Below are 24043 nucleotides of genomic sequence, written 5' to 3' on the forward strand. Positions count from 1 at the left end.
CTGCCAGGTTGTTGGTTCTTTTAAAAAGGAGAGGGAAAAGAAGCCCATCAGGGACCTGTATCCTTGCTTTGCTAAATTTTTACTTGCAAGAATTGGTATTTTAAACCTGTATTATATATCTTGGAGACTGAAAGTGTGTAGCTCAGTCTTGTCAGGTCTTGGAAGATAAGATAAGTCAAGTTAGTCCTTGGAAGGGAGAATGCCCAGGAAGACTCTGCAGAGGGAGGTAAATGCAAACCACCTCTACTTCTCACTTGCCTTGAAACCCCTTTTCTTGGGGTTGCCGTAAGCCAGCTACAAGTTGACAGCACTTTACACACAAATTACACTGTTGGCAGAGTTTATTATCCAATTTATATACCGCCCTTCCCCCAAAGGCTCAGGGCAACTTACAACATTTTCAATCAAACATGGTTAAAAATTATAACATTAAAACAGTTGACATTCAGAATCCTAGGAGTGCATCAAAGAACAGCGAAGCACCAGGCTGCTTGAAAGAATGAAATAGTTTTATTATGAAGAGACACAACAATTCTGTAGGGAAAGAGAGAGAAGAGAGGAAAGTCCTAATAGTCTGTTCTGTTATCTTCATTCTGTCTGTTCAGGAGGCAAACAGGAAGGAAGTGGGCTCAAAGAAACTGGAAATCTCCAAAGAGCCAATCAGGACACACAGGAGATTATCTGAAAAATTTCAAGAAGCACATGACCTAAATATGCTAACTACATGGCTCCTCCAACATTCCCCATATTCAATCATGCACGCTGCAGATCTTGCATATTCCGATGCATGGATCAGGCTTTCCCAACTTTTTTACTGTTGAGAACTCCCTGAAACATTCTTCAGGCTACAAAAGACACCAGAAGTGGTGCGATTGTGCAAAATATTGTTGGGAAGCAAAGTTGTGTAGACACCCACCTGTGGCCCCTCCCCTACTCACCCCTTTCAGGCCGACCATTGGCCATGGTGGTCAACCTGCCCGTATATGGTCATATTACCTAATAAATGTTTAACATTTTTAATTATATATATATATAATTAATTAACTCCCACCCATTTGGGAAACCCTTCCAGGGCTATTAAGAAGCCCAGGGCTTCACAAAACCCTGGTTGAGACAGCCTGATATAGACACAGGAATTCTTCTCAACTCATTCTCATTTTATTCCACTGTACATGTAGAACAGATCTTCGAATCTCCCTATACCTTGACAAGAATCCTGGGGAAAGCCTGTAAACTACTTTCAGGACTTACGGAAATCAAAATGAAGTTTAGGTGGCAAATTATATAACTTCCTTCATGCAACTTTGGAATTTGCAGCAGGGCACACCACAGCTGCCTGTTAAAGAAAGATGTGTTTCTATGCACTTTTTGTTTATAGTGGAAGTTTCATAATTATATAGACAAAGCCTGGAGAATGGGTTGCCTCCAGTTAATTGCTCAGATGTGTGGATGTTTTAACCAAATTAGCTGAATATATGCAGTATTTACACGGAGGCTGCAGAGACATCGCCTGCGTCCTGAAGAAAGGAAGCTGAGTTTGCATATCAAGCTAAATGAGATTGATGGTGTGTATACCCTGCAGAGGAGAAAAATAGCAACCTGTTTTCAACTGCCTTAATGCTGGAAACATTTCATGCTTGCAAAACTATGTCAGTTATTTAGCTCGCAAATTATACCACACGCACACATACCCACATACCTTTCAGGAATGAAGAGGTTGAATGTGGTGATCATTACAAATACAGCATGGAGATTGATACTCAGGCATGATTAGCCCTCAGTTAACCCCTCTCATTATTTTAGCCCCGGTTTTATCAATCTTAGGATTTGCTGGGCATCTACCGTATATACTCGCATATAAGCCGAGTTTTTCAGCCCCTTTTTTAAGCTGAAAAAGTCCCCCTCGGCTTATATGCGAGTATTTTAAAAAAAACTGCCAGAAAGGAGGGTGGGGATGGGAGACAAATATACTTGCCTGAAAAACAGAAGCAGGAACAAAGCAGCAAGCCTGGGAGAGACATTGGGAGAGCAGAGAGCAGAGGGAGGAAAGGAATGAAAAGGGAGGGAGGAAAGGAACAGAAGGAGCACAGGATTGGATATAAAAAGCCAAGAGGAGTCAGAGGGAAAGAGGAGGAGGAGGAGGAGGAGGAGGAGGAGGGTGGGAAGAAAAGGAAAAAAAAGATCCTGCCCAGAAGGGAAGGGGAGGGGGAAAGCCACTATCCAAACACCACCCTCAGCATATGCGAGTCAATGTGGTTTTCCAGGATTTTGTGGTGAAATTAGGTGCCTCGGCTTATATGCGGGTCGGCTTATATGCAAGTATATACGGCACTTCAAGGCTGAAACGTGTACAAACATAAAATGTGGAATAAAATAATGGCTGCCTAAGAACATGCCCTACAGCTGAGTGATCATATATACCTACACCTCATGTGATTCCAGCTGGCATTCACAGTAAATAAGGAATCTGGGATATAGAAAGTGCAAAATTTGTAGTGAAAAAAGGTCACGAGGCTTACCTATTAAAGGGCCTCTCTGTTCTTTTCTGTATCTTTTCTGTCAATCATATGAAGGGGATTTTTATTTATTCCAAAGTCTTGAGTGCTGTTTTTCGACTTCAAGACAGCTCGTAATAAAAACTACAAAGAATGTAATCAGGAAGCCAGTAACAGTATGCGGCAGTGCCACTACTTTAAAATTTTAATTTAAAACCATTGTATAGTTGCCACAAACTGTTTTTTTTTTAAAAACTTGAAGGGGTGCAGGGAGCTGAGGGTTTCTTGATGGCCTTGGAAGGATTCCCCAATGGTGAGAATTAATCTGTTCCACTTAATATTTCTGTTAAGGCCTTGGAGGAGGCGCGTGTCTCATGGCTTCAGCACTCAATACCCACTCAGGGCAGCTGTCCCACTGCTAAATGCCTCCTTCTCCAACTACCTTGCCAGCCAGTTGCCTTATGTCCCCCACCCCTGACAACCCCTCCTCTTTCCACTTCCCTCTGAGGCTGCAGATCCCTGCCGCGTGAGAGCTGCCCCTGGCAATGAGTTCCTTAACAGCTGCCTGCAGGCTTTCCAGGTCCTGGGGGGAGGGGAAGTCTGTTTGCAGAGTTCTTCCTCCCCACCCCCCTAATCTAGCACCCACTGTATTTCTGAATGCAATGGGCTTGGCCCCTAGTTTTTAATATATTTTTAAAATTTGTTAAACATTTATCAGGTGATATGACCATATATGGCCATGTTGGCCCATTTAGCCCCTCCCAAAATGGCCAATGATGGGCCTGAAGGGGGTGGGAAGGGGAAGGGCCCTGGGTGAGTATGTACACAGCTATGCTTCCCAATCCTATTCAGCATGAACGCACTAGTTCTTGGGTTTCTCGAAGCCTGAAGAATGTTTCAGGGGTTTCTCAATGGTAAAAAAGCTGAGAAACGCTGCCCTAGATTCTGACTATTTAGGATCTGATGAACACCAGCACTTTGAATGGTGCCCAAAAACAAACTGGAAGCCACTGAGGCCCAGGCAAACGTGCTTTCTTTTGAAAGTCCCTGTTAACAAGCTGGCTGATTCTGTTCTAGCTATAGAATCATAGAATCATAGAATCATAGAGTTGGAAGGGCCATACAGGCCATCTAGTCCAACCCCCTGCTCAATGCAGGATCAGCCCTAAGCATCCTAAAGCATCCAAGAAAAGTGTGTATCCAACCTTTGCTTGAAGACTGCCAGTGAGGGGGAGCTCACCACCTCCTTAGGCAGCCTATTCCACTGCTGAACTACTCTGACTGTGAACATTTTTTTCCTGATATCTAGCCTATATCGTTGTACTTGAAGTTTAAACCCATTACTGCGTGTCCTCTCCTCTGCAGCCAATGGAAACAGCATCCTGCCCTCCTCCAAGTGACAACCTTTCAAATACTTAAAGAGGGCTATCATGCCCCCTCTCAACCTCCTTTTCTCCAGGCTGAACATTCCCAAGTCCCTCAACCTATCTTCATAGGGCTTGGTCCCTTGGCCCCAGATCATCCTCGTCGCTCTCCTCTGTACCCTTTCAATTTTATCTACGTCCTTCTTGAAGTGAGGCCTCCAGAACTGCATACAGTACTCCAGGTGTGGTCTGACCAGTTCCGTATACAATGGGACTATGACATCTTGTGATTTTGATACAGCCCAAAATGGCATTTGCCTTTTAGTGTCCAGACTGTGGAAATCTGCACTTTCTGGGATGTACTTGATGCTGTCTTGTGGCACGAATGAGCCCTAGGCCCAATGTACTTTAACCATAAAGCTGCCAAAAGAAGTTCTGGTTCCTGCTCTCCTTCTTTTTCATATCCCCCAACCCAATCTGCTCTGTGTTTAACTTTGAATGACTTGAAAATGCCCCTTATATTGTCCAAAGCAAGAAATAGGGCACAGGGATTCCAGTATGGTTCAACAAATATTACAATATAACAGACTTCCAGGGAGTCTTCAAACTTCAGTTGATTCTTTAATATCCAGAATACTAAATGACTCCCGCGTTTCGCTGTGTGGCTTTATCAAGGGACATCAATTTCAAAATGTTTTCAACTGGAAACTTCAATTTAGAGAAACAATCTCTTAGCAGAGAATAAAACTATTATCACAATTCTATAAACAGCTCCTCCTAGCTTAAGGCCAGCAATAACCAGGACCTTCAGGAGGCAGTTGGTCTCCCCAACATCCCCCCTCCCAGTCCTAACCAACGCGGCCCCTCATTTAAGGTGACCAGATTTTAACATTGGTAAAGCTGGACACCATTGACCGGAGGGAGAGGGGTTCTTGATAAAAAAATTTGGTCTATATGGAGCAACAAAAATTTTCATAGAATGCATAGAACGCAAAAATAGTATTGTAATATATATATATATATATTAATGTCAACATAAGTACAATTTGCCAGGTGCCCCCAGATGTCCTTCCAAAAGTGGGACAATCTGGTCACCTTACCCTCATTGGAAGTCTTGCTTGCGGGAGTGCCTGGCTGTGGCCCCTGCCTGTCTGCCTGAAGCTGAAGAAATGGTGCAAACCTGGGCAAAAAGGTTTTAAAAAACCACCCAAGTGGCTTGAATGTGGTGTCCAGGGCAACCCCGTGAGTGACTGCGCGCCTGCCTACTGGGGGTGGGAGAAGGGGGCAGGGCGGAATCCCCCCACTCTCTCCAGTCCAGCCGAGTCCAGTCCTCCTGTTGGCATGAGCCAGCCAGGGGCTCTGAAACCCCAATTGACGCCACCTCGAGGGGTTTGGGGATGGCAGCGCTGGGAATCCCCGCGCGGGAGACGGAGGCAGGACTCTCCTTCCTGAGAGAGACGCCCGCCAGCGGTTCCCTTCGCAGCCGAGCAATTCCTGCCGAATGCCTCTGGGAGGCGGGAGTCGCGACAGGCACCTGCTCGCCCCTTCCCTAACTCCCAAGCCGTGAGGGCGGCGGGCGATCCTTTGCCGGCGCGCGCTCTTGCCTTCTTCCCCCTCCGCGCCCCGCGCGCGCTGAGGTGAGGTGAGGTGCTGCCTGCCTGCCTGCCTGCCTGCCACTGCCTGCTTGCCCGCCCGCTTGCCTGCCCGCAGCGGCGTGGAGGGACTTGGGCGCCAAGGACTCTCCCCACAGCAGGCCCTCCCGCACTGCCTCTCCGCACGGCGCCCGGCGCGGCCATGAGAAGCCGTCGCTCCCCGGGAGACCCTCCCCTCGGGACGCTGCTGTCGCCTCGGGACCTGCCCTGAAGAGAGGGGGGGCGACGACGGGGGCGCCCCCACCCCCACCCCTGCCCAACTTGCGCGCTCGCCCGCCTTGCCTCTCGCTCGGGATTCCTCGGCGGAGCGACCCAGCCGCGGAGCAGCATGTGGACTGGCCTCCCGCCTCCCTCCCGTGCGCTCGGGCTCCCGCCGCCGCCGCCGCCAGTCCATCCCGCCGCCGCCGCCGGCAGCATCAGCCCCCCGGGCGCTGGATGAGCGAGCGCGCGAGCCCGGGGGTGGCGGGGAGCGCCTGTTCCTCGCGGGCTCCTTGGTCGCCAGCGGCGGGCAGCGGCAGCGCTTGGCTGCGGTGGCTGCCGAGGAGGAGCCCGCTCGCCTCGCCTCGTCTGGCGGACTGACCCGCGGCCGCGCTGCCCACCCGGCCCGGCCCCGCATGGCGTGCTACCTGGTCATCAGCTCCAGGCACCTCAGCAACGGACACTACCGGGGCATTAAAGGGATCTTCCGGGGACCGCTCTGCAAGAACGGCTCGGCCTCCCCGGTAACGCACTCCGTGGGCGCGCGGGCGACCTCGAGCGGGGGCCGCGGGCGTGGCGCGGTGGGGCGGCGGCGGCGGCGGGGAAGGCGCGCGGGGGGGGGGCGTCCTCTCTGCACTTGGGCCTCGTGGGAGGGAGGGGAGGGAGGGAGGCTCGGCGAAGCGGGGGAGGGGGAGGGCACGCTTGGGGAGCGACCCCGCCGACCCGGCGCCCGGGATGGAGAGCGGGAGGAAGCGCTTACCAAGAGCCCGGACCCCAGGGCTTGCAAGGGCCGGGCGGCGGCGGGGCGGCTCGAGTGTCCTGCGGCAAAGTTACGGCGACTTTCGGAAAGTTGGTGGGAAGCGCGTTCAGGCGTACGGAGCTATGGGATGGGAAGCGGGATGCCCATGGCAAGCGGCGGGCGCAGCTGGAATGACCGCTGGCAATGAAACGGAATCCCAGCCGATGAATGGGCGCTTGAGAGCCGTGCATAAAAGTCGCGCTGCCAAAGCAGGGAGGGCAGATGAACGGCGTGGTGGGGAGAGAATGACAATAAAGTTCAGCGGAGCTAGCAGAATGCCAAGGGGGAAGACAGGGCTGTGATAAAAACCATCAGGCGAAGTGAGGAAGCTACACAAGAGGGTAGCCTAGGGTATCACACTTCAGGCTTTTCAGTCCCCAGATCGGCAATAATCCCAGCTTTGAAAATGGGGTCATTTTGAATTCTCTCTGGCACAAACACATTCTTTCCCTGTCTTTAGAAGACTAAGCACGACAGTGGCTGTATTCAGAGCAGAATGTCAGTCTGGAAAACGCAAGTCCAATGCTCAAGCAAAATAAAATGCAGTTTTTATACCTGAATTTTCATGACTGGAGGGAGAATTCCTGTGGGATAACAAATCACCTTTATAGGTTAACAGGAGAATGATGAAAATTAAATTTGCACAACAGTAAAATGATAGATGAATGGATACTCTGCAAGTATAATTGAATCATTATACTAAGTATTAGGCGGAGGCTGCTCAAGGCCAATTATTTACCATCTGCCTACCTTTGAGAACTGTGCAGGAAGGATTTGTGTAAGGAATAAATACAATTAATGGATTGCTGGTGGGAGCAACTGTACTTAGGCAGTGGTGTGATGCTGAGAAGAAGGTTCAAACAATGCTAAGAACACTTTCTTGGGAATAAGGCCCATTGAATGGATGCGAATAGGACTGCTGACTAAGTGATGGAGAGCACTAGGTTGGCCGACATGAAGGTGAATGACATGATAAGGAGAGGCAGTATCAAGAGGAGAGTGGGGAGATCCTGTAATGGAAAAGGAGAAGCTTTGTCCTTAAGAAGGGCTACGGAGAACATGTCACAGGAAACAGAAGGAATTATAAGGAGATGATTATTGGGATGTGAAGGAGCTGATGGGATGGCAAAGACAAAACAAAAGGCCACGGGGGATGAACAGAGACAGTGAATTGGAATAATAGTTGACTGAGAGCCCCACATTCAATTCTCAAACTATAGCACCTACTCAGGCAATTGAGATCATGTTATTAAGCATCCTTTTAGTACCCAAAATGGACAGAGTAACTGGTCATCTACTTCATCTCTGTGAAAATCCTTAGGTTCCTTGAATCACTTTACTTTCTCTCCTCTGCTTCCAAAATCTGAGAGAGAGAATATGGGATGGGGATTTCTAAATTGTTCTTCCTTTCATGATTTTTCTTGGGCTTCCAGCCTGTTACCTTTGAAGAATCATTTAGTGATCTTTCTCCTTAAATATCATAATTCCATTTGTGGGATCCTGGAGAATACATCTTCAGATGTTTACATATATCAACCTGCTTTTGATGACTGGCAGTCTTTAAACTGTTGCTGGACAGGTGCTTATCATGGATGCTTTAGGCTGATCTTGCATTGAATAGGGGGTTGGACTAGATGACCTATGGGGTTCCTTCTGACACTATGATTCTTTGAAAACATACTGATCTGGACACTATTCTCATATCAATTAAAATATGCATGTTAATACATGTTAATATGTGTTATATTTAATTACTTTGTATTCAGTATTCATTGTAAGCTGCCCTGCACCCTTTTGGGTAATGTTGGGGTAACAATAAAATAATGAACAAACAAGATATACAGCACGCGCAGTAGCATGAAAATATAGTACTACATTAGTAAAACAGTGCATATATTGTATTTGTTTCCTATCAGCTCATGATTTGTAAACTGTCAAATGAGGGCAGAGAGCAGATAACTGTGCTTTAAAACCAAGTGTAAAACTGATCACGTACATTTATGTTATATAGACCAGTAAATGCAGCTTGCATTGTTATAGTTCTATAAAAAGGTAAAGGTATCCCCTGTGCAAGCACCGAGTCATATCTGACCCTTGGGGTGATGCCCTCCAGCGTTTTCATGGCAGACTCAATATGGGGTGGTTTGCCAGTGCCTTCCCCAATAATTATCATTTTACCCCCCAGCAAGCTGGGTACTCATTTACTGACCTCAGAAGGATGGAAGGCTGTCAACCTTGAGCCGGCTGCTGGGATCGAACTCCCAGCCTCATGGGCAGAGTTTTCAGACTGCATGTCTGCTGCCTTACCACTCTGCGCCACAAGAGGCTCGATTTATAGTTCTGTATGCCACTACAAATCCCTTATTCCCAAACAGAATGTGTTTCAAGTGTTTGAAGGTGGACCCCCTACAGTCCAGTATTGCATTCCATCTGTGCTCTGTCTTGGCTGTCTGCTGGAGTGCTCTTTGGTGCTGTGAAACAGCCTTACTGTACAGCCCTATGCATGTTATTGTGAATGAAGCCCCCCTTTTTATTCCTTGGTGTTTACTCCCAGGAAAATGTTCTTAGTGCACTGTAAGTATCCCATGTTTTGAGAAAGACAGGTAAAACTACCCCTATTCTGGTTATGGTGCTACATTCAGGTTATAAATGTGCTGAATCTCAGCTATCTGTCTCTTTGTAAGTACCTTAATAGTTTTGATGCTTCTGGCATTTTGATTCAAGCATGTTAGTGCACAGTTATTGCTTCCATTTGTACCTGGCACATCCACCTGTTCACCTGCTCTTGACCTTGTTGTGTGTTGATGTTCACTCCATCTGTCCCTGCCATGGAACTCTGCATATATTTTATTCCTTCTCTCCTGGACTGTTTCCACACTGGAGGCTTTGCGCTGGTCTGCAGGATGGAGTTTGAGTGGAGCAGGTTTCCCCGCCTCTTCCTGCTCCCTCAGGGGGAAGCATTTGGCCTGTTGAACCTCGTCTACCCCATATTTGTGCTCCCGCATGGGAGCTGGGGCAGCGAAGTTCCCAGTAAGGAAACAGTCCTGAAGAGGAAGTTTTCTTGATGCTGTTTGCTTTCTGTTACTCCTTTCTAGGCCTTGAACATCTAGTCTTTTCAGCTGAAAGTTTCCCTTTCTTTGCCCTAGGCCATTTATTTCTGTCAAGCTTGAGATGGCAAAAGTTATTTTAACTCATGCATGTGTGGGTAGTTACAAAAAAAAAGCAACTTTGTGAATTTATGTTCAAGGCAGCTTTAGGGCAACCCTGGAAATTCCACTCCTTCTACTAGTCTAGTGGGAGTCCTCTTTCCCCTTTGCATTGTACTTTCATTTCTATCCTTATCTCTTCTCGATTCTGTTGAAAAAAGTAAGGATGCCTGGAGCAGGTACTCTTGCAGATAAAAAGCTGAAATGCACCCCAAGATATACACATGTCCCGGAGATGGTTTCCGCTTCCGTCATCTTCAAACAGAACAATAACAACAAAATACAGATTATATTGTGTATCCAAAATCAACAGTAAAAACATTTTTGTGTTTGATTCTTTAATAGTTGTTAAAAGCAATGGCAACTCCATATTTCAGTTTTGTGGTGATAATCATAGAATCATAGAAGGTACCTCCTGGGTCATCTAGTCCAACCCCCTGCACAATGCAGGAAACTCACAACTACCTGTCCACCCACAGTGACCTCAATTCTATGCCCAGATGATGCCCCCCCTAGAATCCCTGGCCAGTCTGGCCTGGAGAAAATTCTCCTTCTGACCTCAAAGTGGTATTCAGCATTTCCCTGGGCATGTAAGAAAGGGCCACAAGAGCCAAGCACTGACCCACCCCTTCCTGCCCATCCACCCACTCCCAGCCGTAAGAACTTTTGCTTGTATCTCTAATGACTGTGAAATATATCTAGACATACACGAAAGGACTGTGTCGTATATTTAGGAAACTTGCATATGACTAATTTCTTCCATTCTTTAACTTTCCACCATAATATCTTTTGAGGAAATTCTTCTTAATACGAAAGTTGATTTTGAAGATGTTTGAAAGCTATTCAGGGTTTTGGAATGATAGAAATCCCTGTGGTGATAGGTTGTATGCATGAATCAAGGAATTTAAAATGTCACATTGCTCTGAAAATGTGCCTCCAACCATATTGTGCATGTATATGACCTCTATTCTTGTTTGCCAAAGAAAATATGAATGGACACATTGTCACTGATGTAAATGTGTACTATAAACAGGATCTGTAAACAGGATGTGGGGATAGAGTGTGCATCTGAATTCATTAACTGACACTATTCAGTTCTGGCTTTTTGTTTCTTGTATTTTAATATAGCTGTTTAAGTTCAACATGGCAATTCTTGGTATTCACTTTTTAGTAGTGCCATTGATTTTCATAGACTTTTAAGGGTGTGACTGTGGAGGATGGCTCTATAAATGGCTTAATTGAGATTGGTTGCAAGTTTACTTCTTTTATCTTTTATCAATTTAAGCAATATCTTTTTAAAAATTCACTTGGAAAGGTTAATGAATTTTCAGACAATCTTAAATAATCTGTTTGCATAACTTTTTAAAAAATCCCACATTTGAACTGAATAGAGTATCTCATGTGTGACTCCACGTACTGTTTAATGTATAATGGTTACTTTATTATGCTTAAATTTTTCTCTATTAACAGACCATGAAATGTCAACAGGCTTAAGGCTATACTTCCAGTTATCAGAACAGTAATGAATATTTTACAGATCTTTATGAAATTTAATATTTGTGTGAACAGCCATGTATCCGACTGGATCTTTGTGTTTCTGTTAGGTCAAGGAAAGTAGCTCCTGGAAAGGGCGTATGTGTATACAAGCAAGCTCAGGCAATGTCAGCAGCACTAAAATTAGAGTGTGGACTCATATACTGCCTCCACACATTGTTACAAACCAGTGGGGATGGAAGAGAAGTCAACTGATGTGCTGACCCAGTCATTGTTGCTACTGATATTTCCAACTAAAGTAGCCTTCTCAATGCTGGACAGAGCTTTGTTCTACTTGTTCTTGGCTGGCAACTGTTTGCCAGAAACGTTCCTGGAAAGTTAATGGGCCAGTCCACAGTCTTACTAGTGATTTGCAGCCAAGCACGGGAACTGGCACAACTAGAAACACTTGTGGGGGTACTATATAATCAAGGGGCAATAACTGAGTGTTACTGAAAGGGTAGGTGGAATTATTGGCTAGAAAGGCAATTCGATAAAAGATTCTACTGCTATTAAGACTCCCATTTCTGCCCCATAAACAAGCTTTTGGCAAGATGCTAATTATCTTCAAGGATGGTTTTTAAATGAAGGAACCTCTTAGGGCTAATAAACATATTTTTAAAAGCTAGCAAAGCAAATATCATTTGATGTCTGTGGTTCCCTGTCAAGAAGTTCATGAAAGGAGGAATAAATTTGATAGGAGATGTGGCAATGCAGACATTAACTCTGCAAAAACAAACAAACAAAAACCCTGTTTGCATAATTTCTTGTGTCCGAGGTTGGTTTAAACCTTTTTCTCCATTGAATTACTTAGTCTTTCATACACTGAAAGTAAAAGTTTTCAGATGTAAGAATTACCCACCTGGAAAGAAGCACAGCACTTTAATTTTTGTACATGACTCTCTTTATATCAGGGAAGCCCTGACCAACTCCTCTTCAGGCAGCCTCTTCTGAGTCAAGTAATCCTGCATCACTGCCCCCAGTCACTAGGGTTGCCAACTGCCTGGAGAAAAAGACAAGTTTTGCCCCTTTAAAAGAGGCTTAATGAGATGTTATTTACCTCCATGCAATGAAAAGCTTTAACTGTCCATTTCCACACATTAAGCCTCTGTTAATGGAGTAGTGCATTTTTCACTGGGCCTGTTGGTGTCCATACCATTCACACAATATCCTGCAGGGTTTGATGGGCAGGAAATGGGGTCAGCACCAAGAAACATGCAGAGATGAAGGTGGGAACTCTGCCTGTGGGTGTCTGGTTCTTTGGAGGCTCACAGGATACTTTAAAGTATTTTATTAATGCATGTTTTTCCACAGCACAATTAGCATGAACTGGAACCCAGTTTTGCAAACAATGGGATCAGATGAAGGGCTTGGCAGGCTGTTGTCCTGAACATAATAGTTTACTTCCCATGTAAAGTTAGCAGCTAACTCCAAGGCGGCTATAAATGTCAAGGCTGTAGAACGGATGACTGTCTGAAAAGGAGCGACTCAAAAGGTTGAATTTTAAGAACAAGGTCAAAAGCTGTGGAATCCCAAGAGAAATATCTTGTTCAAGGGACTCACTTCTGTTGCTTCACTTTGCCCTTCTTGATGGAATAAGAAATGCTCTTTGATGTTCCAAGGTATCTCCTCACTCAATGAAATATGACCCATATGCAAAATTCCAGCATTTACCAAGGATTTGTAATGCTCTGTGAGGAATACTTACGGCTATGAATACATCATATTGATCACTAGGTTGTCTGGGGATGCCAGCAGCTGTTTTATGTTCTCCATGACAGATACATATAATACTAGTCTGGCTGCAAAAAGGAAAAAAACAACCCTATCTTGGTCAGTTTCTTGCTAGACTTCATGAGTTAAGCAAAGGTGGGCTCTGGATGCTGCAGAGGTGCTGAGGAATCAGCAAATGGCTGTATTTCTTATCCCTGTTGATTCTTTGCTGGGCCGCTTCAGCCTTTTCAAACGAGATATGAAATTCAAGTCAGTTTTAGTTGCAGTTACTGAGGGGGGGGGGTAGTTTTGCTTCACATTTCTGAATGTGCTGAAAAGTTAAATTGGTAATTCATACCCAAAGTGGGATTTATATTCTTTCATAATGTTTCATTGAAATTACAGTGGAGTAGCTGCAACTCCCCTTTTCCCCCAAGAAAGAATGAGATTGTGAAGTAATTAATTGCATTCTGCTTCAAGGGTGCCTTTGCTTCACTGAGGGCCACAATGATTTTTCCTCCCACTCAAATGGCTGATCCAGGATCCATTGAATTTAATGGAAATCTCTCGCAGGACTTGCAGTTTTAACCAGATACATCCCTGAAGTTATATTGGCTTCAATTACAACGGAGAAATGTTTCCTAATCTGGGGGAACATACATTTCAGTAAACCTACAGCAGCATATTGGCTGAGAGGACAACCTGCTCCAGCTAAAGGACAAAAAGAAAGAAGAATACTTTGCATGGGTTGGGGGGATGACAGCTATCTCTCTCCCTGGCCTCTCCACCCTTCAGGTGAAGATAGCTGTGCTGTGTCTTCCAGCTGTTCTTGGGGGGAGGGTTAAAGGCTATAGCCTTCCCCTTCCTGACACAGAAGGGGAAAGGATGGACAGATGAGGCACTTGCCTTCACTGTGTGGCCAGGCAACCCACTCTGAGTCTTTTTTAAAAATTGTGGGAGGTGAGAAGTTGTTTATGATGAGACCAGTAGACTTTTGTTTGCAAAGCCTGGCCCTACCTTTTTTTCCCATTCATTGCAGGGGAGGAAAGGGAAGCATGGGGACAGCACATATGTGGGTGGATGTGGGGGGGATCACTGTGGCTTTTGCCCTGAAAACGGGGGAAGCTCCCTGCAGTGCATGAGAATGGGGCCAGAATCCCTGTCCCTGCAGTCAAATTTCTGCTTTTCCCTCTAGGCCAGGGTGGGCTACCCGCAGGCAAGCTGAGGGAAGTGGAGCTTTAGCTCATGACTGCCCCTTGTGAGCCAGCCTGGCTGAGCCCTGTGACTGCAGCAGCTAGCCACATCATGTGCAAGAGCCGTCCTTCTCACTGGTACTCCTGGAGCTTAGCAAAAGGGGCAGGCAGGCAGGCAGGCAGGCAGGCACCAAGGCCAGGAAGGTCACCCCAGAAAGAGTAGCCCACCATTTGGGGTGTGTGACAGAACATGATGTCATATCTGGTGAGAGTGTCTGGGTGATATCACATCTGGTAACATGTGACTTCCCTGGGTGTGGCAGGGAGGTGGGGCCTGCTGACATCACCTCCGGGGGTTCTCAGGTCCAAAGAATGTTGCAAGGGTTTCTCAGTGGTAAAAAGGTTGAGAAAGAATGACCTAGTGAGTTTGGGGTAAAAACAACATTTGAACTGGCCTTTCAAATATCTTATGCACTACACATCTCATTTTCTTAGCTGTTACGATAGCTGGCTTGATCATATTGACTGGGCTGTAGGTGCCAAGGATACACGAGAGATCTGTTGCCCTTAAGCTGGGATGCAAAATACAAAGGGCCTAGAGCTGTTGCAGAAGTTTCCACAACATGCTGAAGGAGTGGGCAGTATTTCATAAATTTAAAAACTGCAGGATGGTTCTGTGATATCTACTTTATATCTTTGAATACAGTGGGGCTTTCTCCAAAGGTACTCAGGAATCTGAAAAAATACCTGGCTGAAGGAAACAAGGAAGGAACCTGAAAAGTTGGGCAGCAGAACAATATAGTATATATTAAAATGCAGATATTTAAAAAAATAATTCATTGCACATCTAAAATATTAAAACATTAACATTGGTCACGCATTATCGCACAGATCCAAAACATATTGACACATGGATAAATGACAAAACATCAAACATGTTTCAACCCATCTTGGAGTCTTCTTCAGTGGTCTAATGTTTAAATACACTCATGTGATGTACTAATGGGGACGATAAGGTGGTAAAAAATATAAATGAAGAGGCTCCCACCCTTATACAATATATCCAGATCTCTCTCTCTTGGAGCCCCCCCCCCCCAATTAAAATATGTATTCTCCAAAGTTCTACCCTTATTGAAGCCTGAGTGGATTCTCATGTGTCTCATAGAATGTGGGTTTCTTGCTTGTGCCAGAGGTTGGGTTATTTTGATCCCTCTTTTGTTGTTTACCAAAGGCAACAAGTAGACAGAAGTATCAGACTCTTTGGGAAAAGCATTGATTTACATGACAGTTCTGCAGTAATAAAATCTGGTGGTCCATGATGAGCCAAGTCCAAAGAGTGGTTTTCGGTTCAACTATATTTAATAACTACAGGGTTAGGTGAATCTTGTTCTTTTGGGAAAGTGTTTGCTGTTTGACGTAAATTGGTTAAAACTGAAAAAACGGCTTGCCTTTTAAGTAGTGTAAGTGGCTACTGTGAAACTTTAATGAATGGAATAGTAGTGAATGGAGCAGACTGACTGTGCAGGATGCAAACAACTCAGGGGGAAGAAATCACACACACTAAGGGTATGTGTCTATCAGCTATTTCCCTTGAATTAGGAAACCCACACAGTTTACATCAAATCCCCAGCAATGGAATCATTGCAATTAATGCTTGAGTTGTTTATGGAGGAGTGAATTCCTTGCTGAAAAGGGACTCCTATCTTCCAGATATTCTGTGTAACATCTGGCAAGATTTTCTAGGATACTGGATATGCTGGCTGGGAGGAGATTCCTAGCAGTGGGTTAATTTACACTTAAGTATCCTAGGCAAGTGTCTGAAGATGTGTTAGCAGGTGGCTATACTTCAAATTCAGTTTCATTGGATATAGTAAATAAACCTATTGTGGCTTCATAAAAACAGGAGGAGAAAAAAATGGATGCCTGCTCTCAAAAAATAAATGCATACTGAAAATACTCTTCCTGTCCAGCTAGGGTTACCAACCTCCAGGTGGGGCCTGGAGATATCCTAGACTTCCAGCTGATCTCTAAACCATAACTCCAAACTATCAATTCTCCTGGAGGAACTGGCTGCTTTGAAGGATGGCCTCTATAATACTCTACCTGACTGAGGTCTCTCTCCATCCCTTCAATATTGGGGGTTCCTCCCTCAAAAGTGCTGATTAAGCCAGTTGTGGTCTTCTTGACCTTATTACAACCTGTGGGATTTCTCTGTGGTGGTTGCCAGTGTGATTATTGCACATATCGTACTTGCAAAGAAACGCCGTGGATTTCTTGGAGATGAGATCTAATCAGAAAATGGAATCCAATGGCAGTTGTAGTGTCTTCTCCATGATTTAACATTGTAAACTGTGGTCCTCAATATACAATATATCCAGTAATTTGACCAATATAACAGCAACCAAAATGGGGTCCCAGGTAATTTTATCCCGCTTTCCCAATCTTCATCAAAATGGGGTCCCAGGTTTCCCAGATTGGGAAAGCGGGATAAAATTACCTGGGACCCCATTTTGGTTGCTGTTATATTGGTCAAATTACTGCTCATATCGTACTTGCAATGCAGATTCCATATAGCACAGGATAACCTCTTTTTTCACTCCCATCTAGCATTATTTTCCTTTCACACCAGATGCAGATTGCATAGCACTCACGAGTGTTGTTATACCTCCGTTGTGAATCTCTGCTCATTTCTATTATTTGGTGTGTGTAGCACTCCTCAAGAATATTGCAATGCTATACCTTTTGAAAAAAGAACCTGTATATTAGCACAGTGCTGCTCTATAACACAGTACCTGAATCCTCTGGTAATGCTGATTGCTGGCAGGTACTGGGTGTTGCATTGTGGTCACCTACAATGAAAAGGTTAATTGGCCTCCCAATGCTGGGGAGAATGGGAGAGACCGCACTTCAGGAAATTTTCAAATGCCGATCAAGGCGGCTGCTCCAGACCATTGCAGAATTGGATCTTTCTTTCTTTCTTTCTTTCTTTCTTTCTTTTCTTTCTTTCTTTCTTTCTTTCTTTCTTTCATTAATTTAAGGGACTCTAGATGGTTACCGAACTGAAGGGCCCCATATGGAGTTCGTAGAGAGGCTGTCTAAGGGGTGGACTTTCAAGCAGGGAGCCCAGCATATTCTTGGGGCATTTCTGCACATCTAAAAAAAATAGCTTTACGCCAGCATAATGGCGTAGCACTAAAATATTTGCGCCTCTGGCCATTCCTCACCTTTTTCCTGTTTTGCTTTGCTTTTACACTCCACATGCCTGCTTGAAATGGTGGAAGAGAGCAAATTGCTTTACACATGACTCTATTCCGCCTGTCAGTCAAGCCAGGCAACCAATCCCCTTTTTCAATGTTTTAAAGGGCCTGTTGAAATGCCTATGCACCCATTATGGAATCATGAATCTTGAAACTTAAGAAAAATGTTGTTCCTGATTTTCTTTTTTGGGGGGGGGGGACTTTAGAGAGTCATGTGTGACAATGTTGGGAAAAAATAATTTTTGGCTTTGCCTGTACGCCTATTCTTTGTTCCAGGCAGTTTGCTTTAAAAAAAAACAAAACCTCCCATCCCCGGGAGAAGGAGGCGGGTGTGAGGGCAGGACATTGGAGGTGGAGATAGCACTTCTTCACCTCTATACATTTCTTGGGCTGGTGGCCTGCTGGTTGGTCTCCTGTAGCTTATGGTACATAGGTTGGGGAATCCATTTTATGTGATTCCCCAATTACTGCTTTAAAATGGTGGATGTAGCGAGTAGTTTCCTACTTGTACTCTGGATGTTGGTGACGTCATTGGAGCATCTGGAATGTAATGACTACCTAAGGTAAGCATTACACTATATTTATTGGGTGCAGAATTGCCCTTGTTGTTATTCCTAGGCATCAGCTGTAGGCCTGGTGGAACAGCTCCATTTTATAGGCCCTGTAGAATAGGTTAAAGTCCCGCAGGACTGAGATCAGGCTTGATCTCATTAGGTGGAGTGTTCCAACACTTTAGTTTGTTATCTGTGGGTGTTTATTGAAAACTGACTTTTCTTTTACTTTTTCTATGTCCTCATGGACCAGCTACCCAGACCAATCACTGGGATACTGAGTAAAAGTAAGCCTGTATGTCTGAGAACAGGCTTTCCCAATGAAAGGGAATGCAATATTAAGATAATACATGCAATGTTTTTTCGTGATGGCATTCTGATTTTATATTACTTTAGTTCAAATACATGTAGAATAATGGATGAGATTTTAAAATTAAAAAATGCTTTGGAATTTTGGCCTAGTTTTGTAGTGATATAGAAAGATAATTGATAATCTGGGTTAAGAAAGCAAAAGAAGAGAAGATTTGGTAAGCAGACCGAACATACTACGAAAGACTGCATACGTTAACTAGCTCTGATAACAGCCCCAACTGATTTCTTTGCAATACTATCTAAACCATATGGAATACATTTCTGTCTTCAGAAATGCTCTTATCTATATTCTGTGCAGACTGGATCTGAGAGGGGTATTTGATGTTGCTGAAGGGAAAAAAAGTCTTGAGTCATCATCAGTTGTATATCCATGGCATTTCAGTAGCAGCCTAACAAGGGACAGATAATAACAGCTCTCGCCCAGGTGTACCTGCACAGAAGGCATCATCAAGATGGAACTGCCACACTGTTGTCCACTAAAAAAACAAAACTCTGGATGGACGGAAACGTATTTTAAACTTTTTTTGCACCCCAAATCTCTTGCACATTTATGGCAGTCTTTCTCTGCTTTTTATCCTTCTGTGTTCCTGAAGCGGAACTATCCTAGGCATGTGTATTAGCTGTGCCTGGATGCTAAAGCTGATATTTCCCCCCAAGGTACAAAACTGCTAATGGTTTTTTTGTTTCCAACTTAGATTGTGTCAGTGGAGGAAATCTTAATGGAACTAGTTTGCAACCGTGAAAAAAACTGAATATCTGAGAGTGCTGATCACCTATTAGGCAACTGGAAAAAGAGGAAGGCAGTACTAGACTGAGCTAGGCACCCGCTCCTCCTCCTTTCTGCCTAAAAAGAAGGCCATTACCCTTAAATGAGCTGGTAAACATACGTTTGCCACTCCCCGTGAACCAGTCCAGCCATGCCCTGCCCCAAGCTCCCGTTGCCTGCCGCCACTGTAAGTGAGCAGTGTTGGTGAAACCACACAAGCCTGTCCCCGTGTGGAAAAAATGTAGAACTTAAATGGATAGCTGTAAACCCAGCAGTTAAAACAGAGCTGAAAATAAATTACACTGGGAAAAGATTCGATGTGAGGCACTAATTAATTTATTTATTGAAATATTTATGCGCCACCTTTCCTCGTGGCTCAAGGCCTCCACTTTGGGTATCAACCCTCCAAGTTCTTTAGCTGTGGGGATTTGACATCAAAGGAATTAGTTGTGATTGATTATATATAGAGTACAAGATGGTATAACGTCGCATATTTGAAATACTGAAAGTGTTGCAAAAATGGGCTTTGTCCGCATCACAACTGTAAACCTACGTTGACATTACAAGATCTAATAACAAAGAAATCCTGTATTGTACTGGCCAAAACCAGCAAGTAAAAGGCTCTTCTCCCTACAGCTGTCCATCTCCTCTTCGCAATCCTCCGTCAATGTAACACTGAGTGCACCATAAGTAATTCCACAGGATGCCCTTTTCCTTTTTTTAAAAGAGGGTCAGTGATATGATATAACATTTTATATCTGTGCATTGATAAAATACTGTTAGAGCAAATGTTATAACCAAGAACATCGCTGTTCTTTCTGAAGTATACAACCATCTTTAAATTATAGTGGACTACTACCCTGCTTGTTTCTTTTCATTGCACCAGGTTTAGGAAATAGGTCAGGCAGTTGTAAAAAGTATTATTAGCAAATGTACCATGAATCAGGAGCAGAGTTACACGCTTCACTGTGGACTTAGGGGGACTGCAATGTTTCTATGTAGGATTGTGCTGTTAATATGTTTCTTTACTTCATATACAAGTTTTGATTCCCTCCCCCATGTCACATGTTGTTGTGATTCCCAGTATGCAAGACACCCAAAGGCGTGAGGCAGCCTGATCATTGATGGGCCATCCCCAGGTGGTGGCTAAAGGGGGACTTGCAACCTTAGCCATTAAGCTCTCCTTTGGCTAAACATGAAACATGAGTCACAGTTTTTCTTGCTGAGGAATCAAGGAAAGATCATTTTGGTTGGAAGGCAAAGTGGGTGTTTGTGTGTGGAACAAGTGAAAATGAACATTTTAAATCCAGAGATGGCTGATAGCATTGTTAAGAAGCTTGTTACTGAAGTTACTGCATTTCAGGAAGTTTTGCAGAAGTTTTGGGACTGCCGTAGCTGTGAAACTGGTACTGGCAGTGACAGCGTGCTTGTTTCTGTTACTCTTGGTGCTTGCTCATCCTCTGCATTTGTAAATAAACAGTTTGTGATGTTGAATGCTCACTTATCCACAAAGAAGACTAAGTCCAGATCCTCCTATGCTCCTCTCCATGGATTTGAATCGGGTGGCAAATATGTTGCTTCTGGATATTCTGCAAATATGTTGCTTCTATTGCTGTTTTTAATGTTTGGGATATTTTCATAATATTTTTGTTAGATGGTCATTTGTTAGACTTTGATAAGCTGCTTCAAACAAGTCACTAAAGAGCTTCCCTTTAAATCTTCCAAATAACTAAATTAAAGGCCATTGCAAATTTCCCAATAGCTTTATCTTTTTTTGGAAAATGTGGTGGTAGATTAGACTGTTGGTCAGGAAGCTTCACAGCATTGCTTACCCTGAACACCACCACATTCCTGTTTGGAAATAAATCTTATTGGTTTCACTGCAACTAACTTTCAAACAAATGTGCAAGAAAGAACATGAATCCACGATTGTTATACCTCAAAACTTGGCTTACAGTGGGAAAAGGCAGACAGTTAATAGAAATCGATGCCTCCTTTAGGCTGTTGTCCAGGAAGTTATTCTTGCAATAAATGGCACGGCTCAAGTAAGTTGTTTAGGACAGGTGTTTCTGATATTATCCAGGTCCCTTTTCCTCAACAAAGAATGTCAAATTATGAAGGGCAATGATTTTCTATTGCTTCTCTGGTTACAGCAAGTCAATCTCCAGTTCTCCTTCAAGCCCATCAGATACCCCATCTCCTATCGACCAGAGTTAGAATTGCTTTGCAGTGAGGAAAAAAGGGCCAAAGGTCCTGCAATGTAGAAGCAGAGGGAGAACCACAGATTTCTTTTATTTTGGGCAAGTGAAACGCGTTCCTTTTTCTCCTGATAGTGAAAAACAGGCCCTTCAGTTGCCCTTTCCCTTGCTGCCGCTTATGCATGGCAGGAGCAGAAGTGACACTCTTTCTGGCAATTATACAAATTAAGCATGCTAGAACAGTCAGGCTGATTTGCATAATATGCAAAACATCTTGCTAAGATAGATGAGCCTTAGATAGGACAACCCTGTCAGCTGAAAAGCAGCTCTTTGACCCGGATAAATGCCTTATGCTCGTCGGTAACCCTAGGAGTTTGAGAAGCCCTTTTAAACAACTGCCAGCTGGAGGACATTATACTCAGCAATATCCTTGAGGTGAAAAACAGACTTTTACTGGAAGACAGAGATAGAGAAAGAAGGGGTATTTTCTGAAGCACGACTGAGAAAAGAGCTGAAATAGCAGATGAGGGACTGAAATTTACAGAAGCTGGCACAAAAATATAAACTTATTTTGAAAAAAAGTGTAGGGAGGTAGGTTAAGCCAGGGGTAGTCAACCTGTGGTCCTCCAGATGTTCATGGACTACAATTCTCACGAACCTCTGCCAGCGTTTGCTGGCAGGGGTTCATGGGAATTGTAGTCCATGAACATCTGGAGGACCACAGGTTGACTACCCCTGGGTTAAGCTATCCCATGCGTATGTATGTATATATGTGTGTGTGTGTGTATTATGTCTGTCTGCCTGTCTGTCTGTCAGTCTTGGGGGGGGGGGAGGATCATCAAACATCTCTGGTCTAGAGCTTGGGATGGCAGCTCATACATGCCCATCTAGATGGTAATGAGCAATCAGACTGATGCATTTTCATATGTCAACTAATTAACATAGCTCGCTGCGTCCAGGGAATACTTTATGTTAATACATATAAAATTGAATCAGTACAGATGTATTACCCCCCCCAAAAAAAACCCTGCCCCCAGACTTAACCCAAATATGTTAAAGATCCATTTTGATAACCGTCACTTTCAATCAGCAGTTCAACTAACGCTCTTCCCCGCTTGATTAATGTTTTGCTTGTTGTTTTAAATTATTTTACGCCAAGCGCACGTTTACAATTTAAAAATTATTTTCTCGTGGAAAATTTGGTCAGAGACACAAGTTATTTTCAGACCTTATAATTTAGCATGCATGGAACTCGCAATCACCATTCACCTCTTATTTACTCAAAATACATTATAGGTAAGCTTGAAGATGATTAGCAATGGCATGCAAGGTAAGCATTAATAGTTTTCAAAAACAGGCTTGCTAAAAATGGTTCACCGTCATCAGGGACCAATTATTATCAGATGCTCTATGATATACAGAGGAACACCATTTTGGGGATTAATGGCTGCAGCTTCATGCATTTTGTGGCAGTAAAACTCACTGAGGAGCTGTGGCTAATAAGAATGTGCAACTGGAAACGTTTTAATCAAGATCTGACCTGAACTATACCAATTTGTAGATGAAGATTTTGTTAATGGTCAGAAACCCAAACAATTATTCCTGAAAGCTGCATGTAGTAGAGATCTTCCAATTGGCTATATCCTACCTCCACAGGAATGTAAAAACAGTGTATTCATGAAGTTGGTTACCCCAAACCATGAGATTCCAAGGCCAGAAATTTAATTGTCAGTTGGATCTCACTATTCTGTCCAAGCCATCATATGAACAGTTGAAAAATGCAATCACTAATTGAGAGAATTCTGCATAATCACAGTTCACAAACACCCAAGTTAGTCTGTTATCTGTGATATTTGCATGCCGGCAAAGGCAATGGATCTCTGGTATGCAAACTAAATCAACATAGCTGCTTTGCATGGATTAAAGCAGGGGTAGTCAAACTGTGGCCCTCCAGATATCCATGGACCACAATTCCCAGAAGCCCCTGCCAGCGAATGCTGGCAGGGGCTTCTGGGAATTGTAGTCCATGGACATCTGGAGGGCCGCAGTTTGACTACCCCTGGATTAAAGTATAACCCTGAGCCCCTGCGAAATCATACAGGAAAGCTCTTTGTCTTGCAAGCGTGTATTTAAATAAAAACTCCTGATGTATTGAAGCCTTTTTACCCAAGTTTGCCTGTGCTACACAAAGTCAGGGAGTTGGAGAAAAATGCTAAATGAAACACAGTCAGTGAGGCAGGCAAGGAACAGGAATAGATCCCTTCACATGCGCACTTAATACTGTTTCTGAATCTTATGCAACTAAAGGATTGTAACTCAGCCAACTAGAGGCTCTCATTACAAGAATTTTTGGACCAATTAATTGCTCCTGCTTAGGACCAATTAGGTTCTATGGTGGGCTAGGCAAACTTTGTATAATCCTGTGTTGTTCCTATGATCCCTGTTTAGTGTTTGGAGTTTGTCTGAACAAAGAGCTGTTGTGTTCGTAGAATATCTAGTCTGTGCCTACTGAACCCTAGACTTAATAGTTCCTATAAGGATGTGTCTCTAAATGACAACAGTCACTAGATCCTCTACCTGCTGGGAGGTTGGGAAAAGCTCAGTTACTAACCCACTCATATCTGCTGGTGTTCTTTTTGTATTTTAGTTGCATATATTATCTGGAAGCTTTGTTCTGTCTACCTGTAGTTTTATAAGGATGATTGCTTGAATAAAGGGTGTAACACATGAGAATTTTCATTCCAGT

At 44.0% G+C, this 24043-nt stretch overlaps 2 protein-coding genes across 3 annotated transcripts in view; one reads left to right on the forward strand and one right to left on the reverse strand.

Annotated features, from left to right (window-relative positions):
- Positions 1-306: 306 nt before the first annotated feature.
- Positions 307-6127, reverse strand: LOC143820879 (uncharacterized). The gene is made up of 3 exons (XM_077304233.1): positions 4960-6127; positions 2520-2639; positions 307-1576 (listed from the first exon to the last, which is right to left on the reverse strand). The coding sequence occupies exons 1-2, from the start codon at positions 6125-6127 to the stop codon at positions 2581-2583; spliced, it is 1227 nt and encodes a 408-aa protein (XP_077160348.1). The 3' UTR covers positions 307-1576; positions 2520-2580.
- ZNF804B (zinc finger protein 804B) overlaps positions 5582-24043 on the forward strand; it is a 197661-nt gene continuing 179199 nt past the window's right edge. Inside the window, exon 1 of one of the 2 annotated variants that reach the window (XM_077303454.1) lies at positions 5582-6233. In XM_077303454.1, coding sequence (XP_077159569.1) covers positions 6126-6233 — 108 coding nt within the window. In that variant the 5' untranslated portion in view covers positions 5582-6125. The remainder of the gene's footprint in view (positions 6234-24043) is intronic. The other variant, XM_077303453.1, reaches the window with a different exon arrangement.

This window comes from Paroedura picta, chromosome 11 (genome assembly GCF_049243985.1).
Source record: "Paroedura picta isolate Pp20150507F chromosome 11, Ppicta_v3.0, whole genome shotgun sequence".
NCBI lineage: Eukaryota > Metazoa > Chordata > Lepidosauria > Squamata > Gekkonidae > Paroedura > Paroedura picta.

Excerpts from the sequence above, each read along its gene's own strand:
- LOC143820879 (XM_077304233.1), bottom strand. The coding sequence starts at position 6,127 with ATGCGGGGCCGGGCCGGGTGGGCAGCGCGGCCGCGGGTCAGTCCGCCA. Across the intron at positions 2,640-4,959 it reads AAGCAAGACTTCCAATGAGG|TTTTTATTACGAGCTGTCTT; the intron begins GTAAGGTGACCA and ends CATTCTTTGTAG.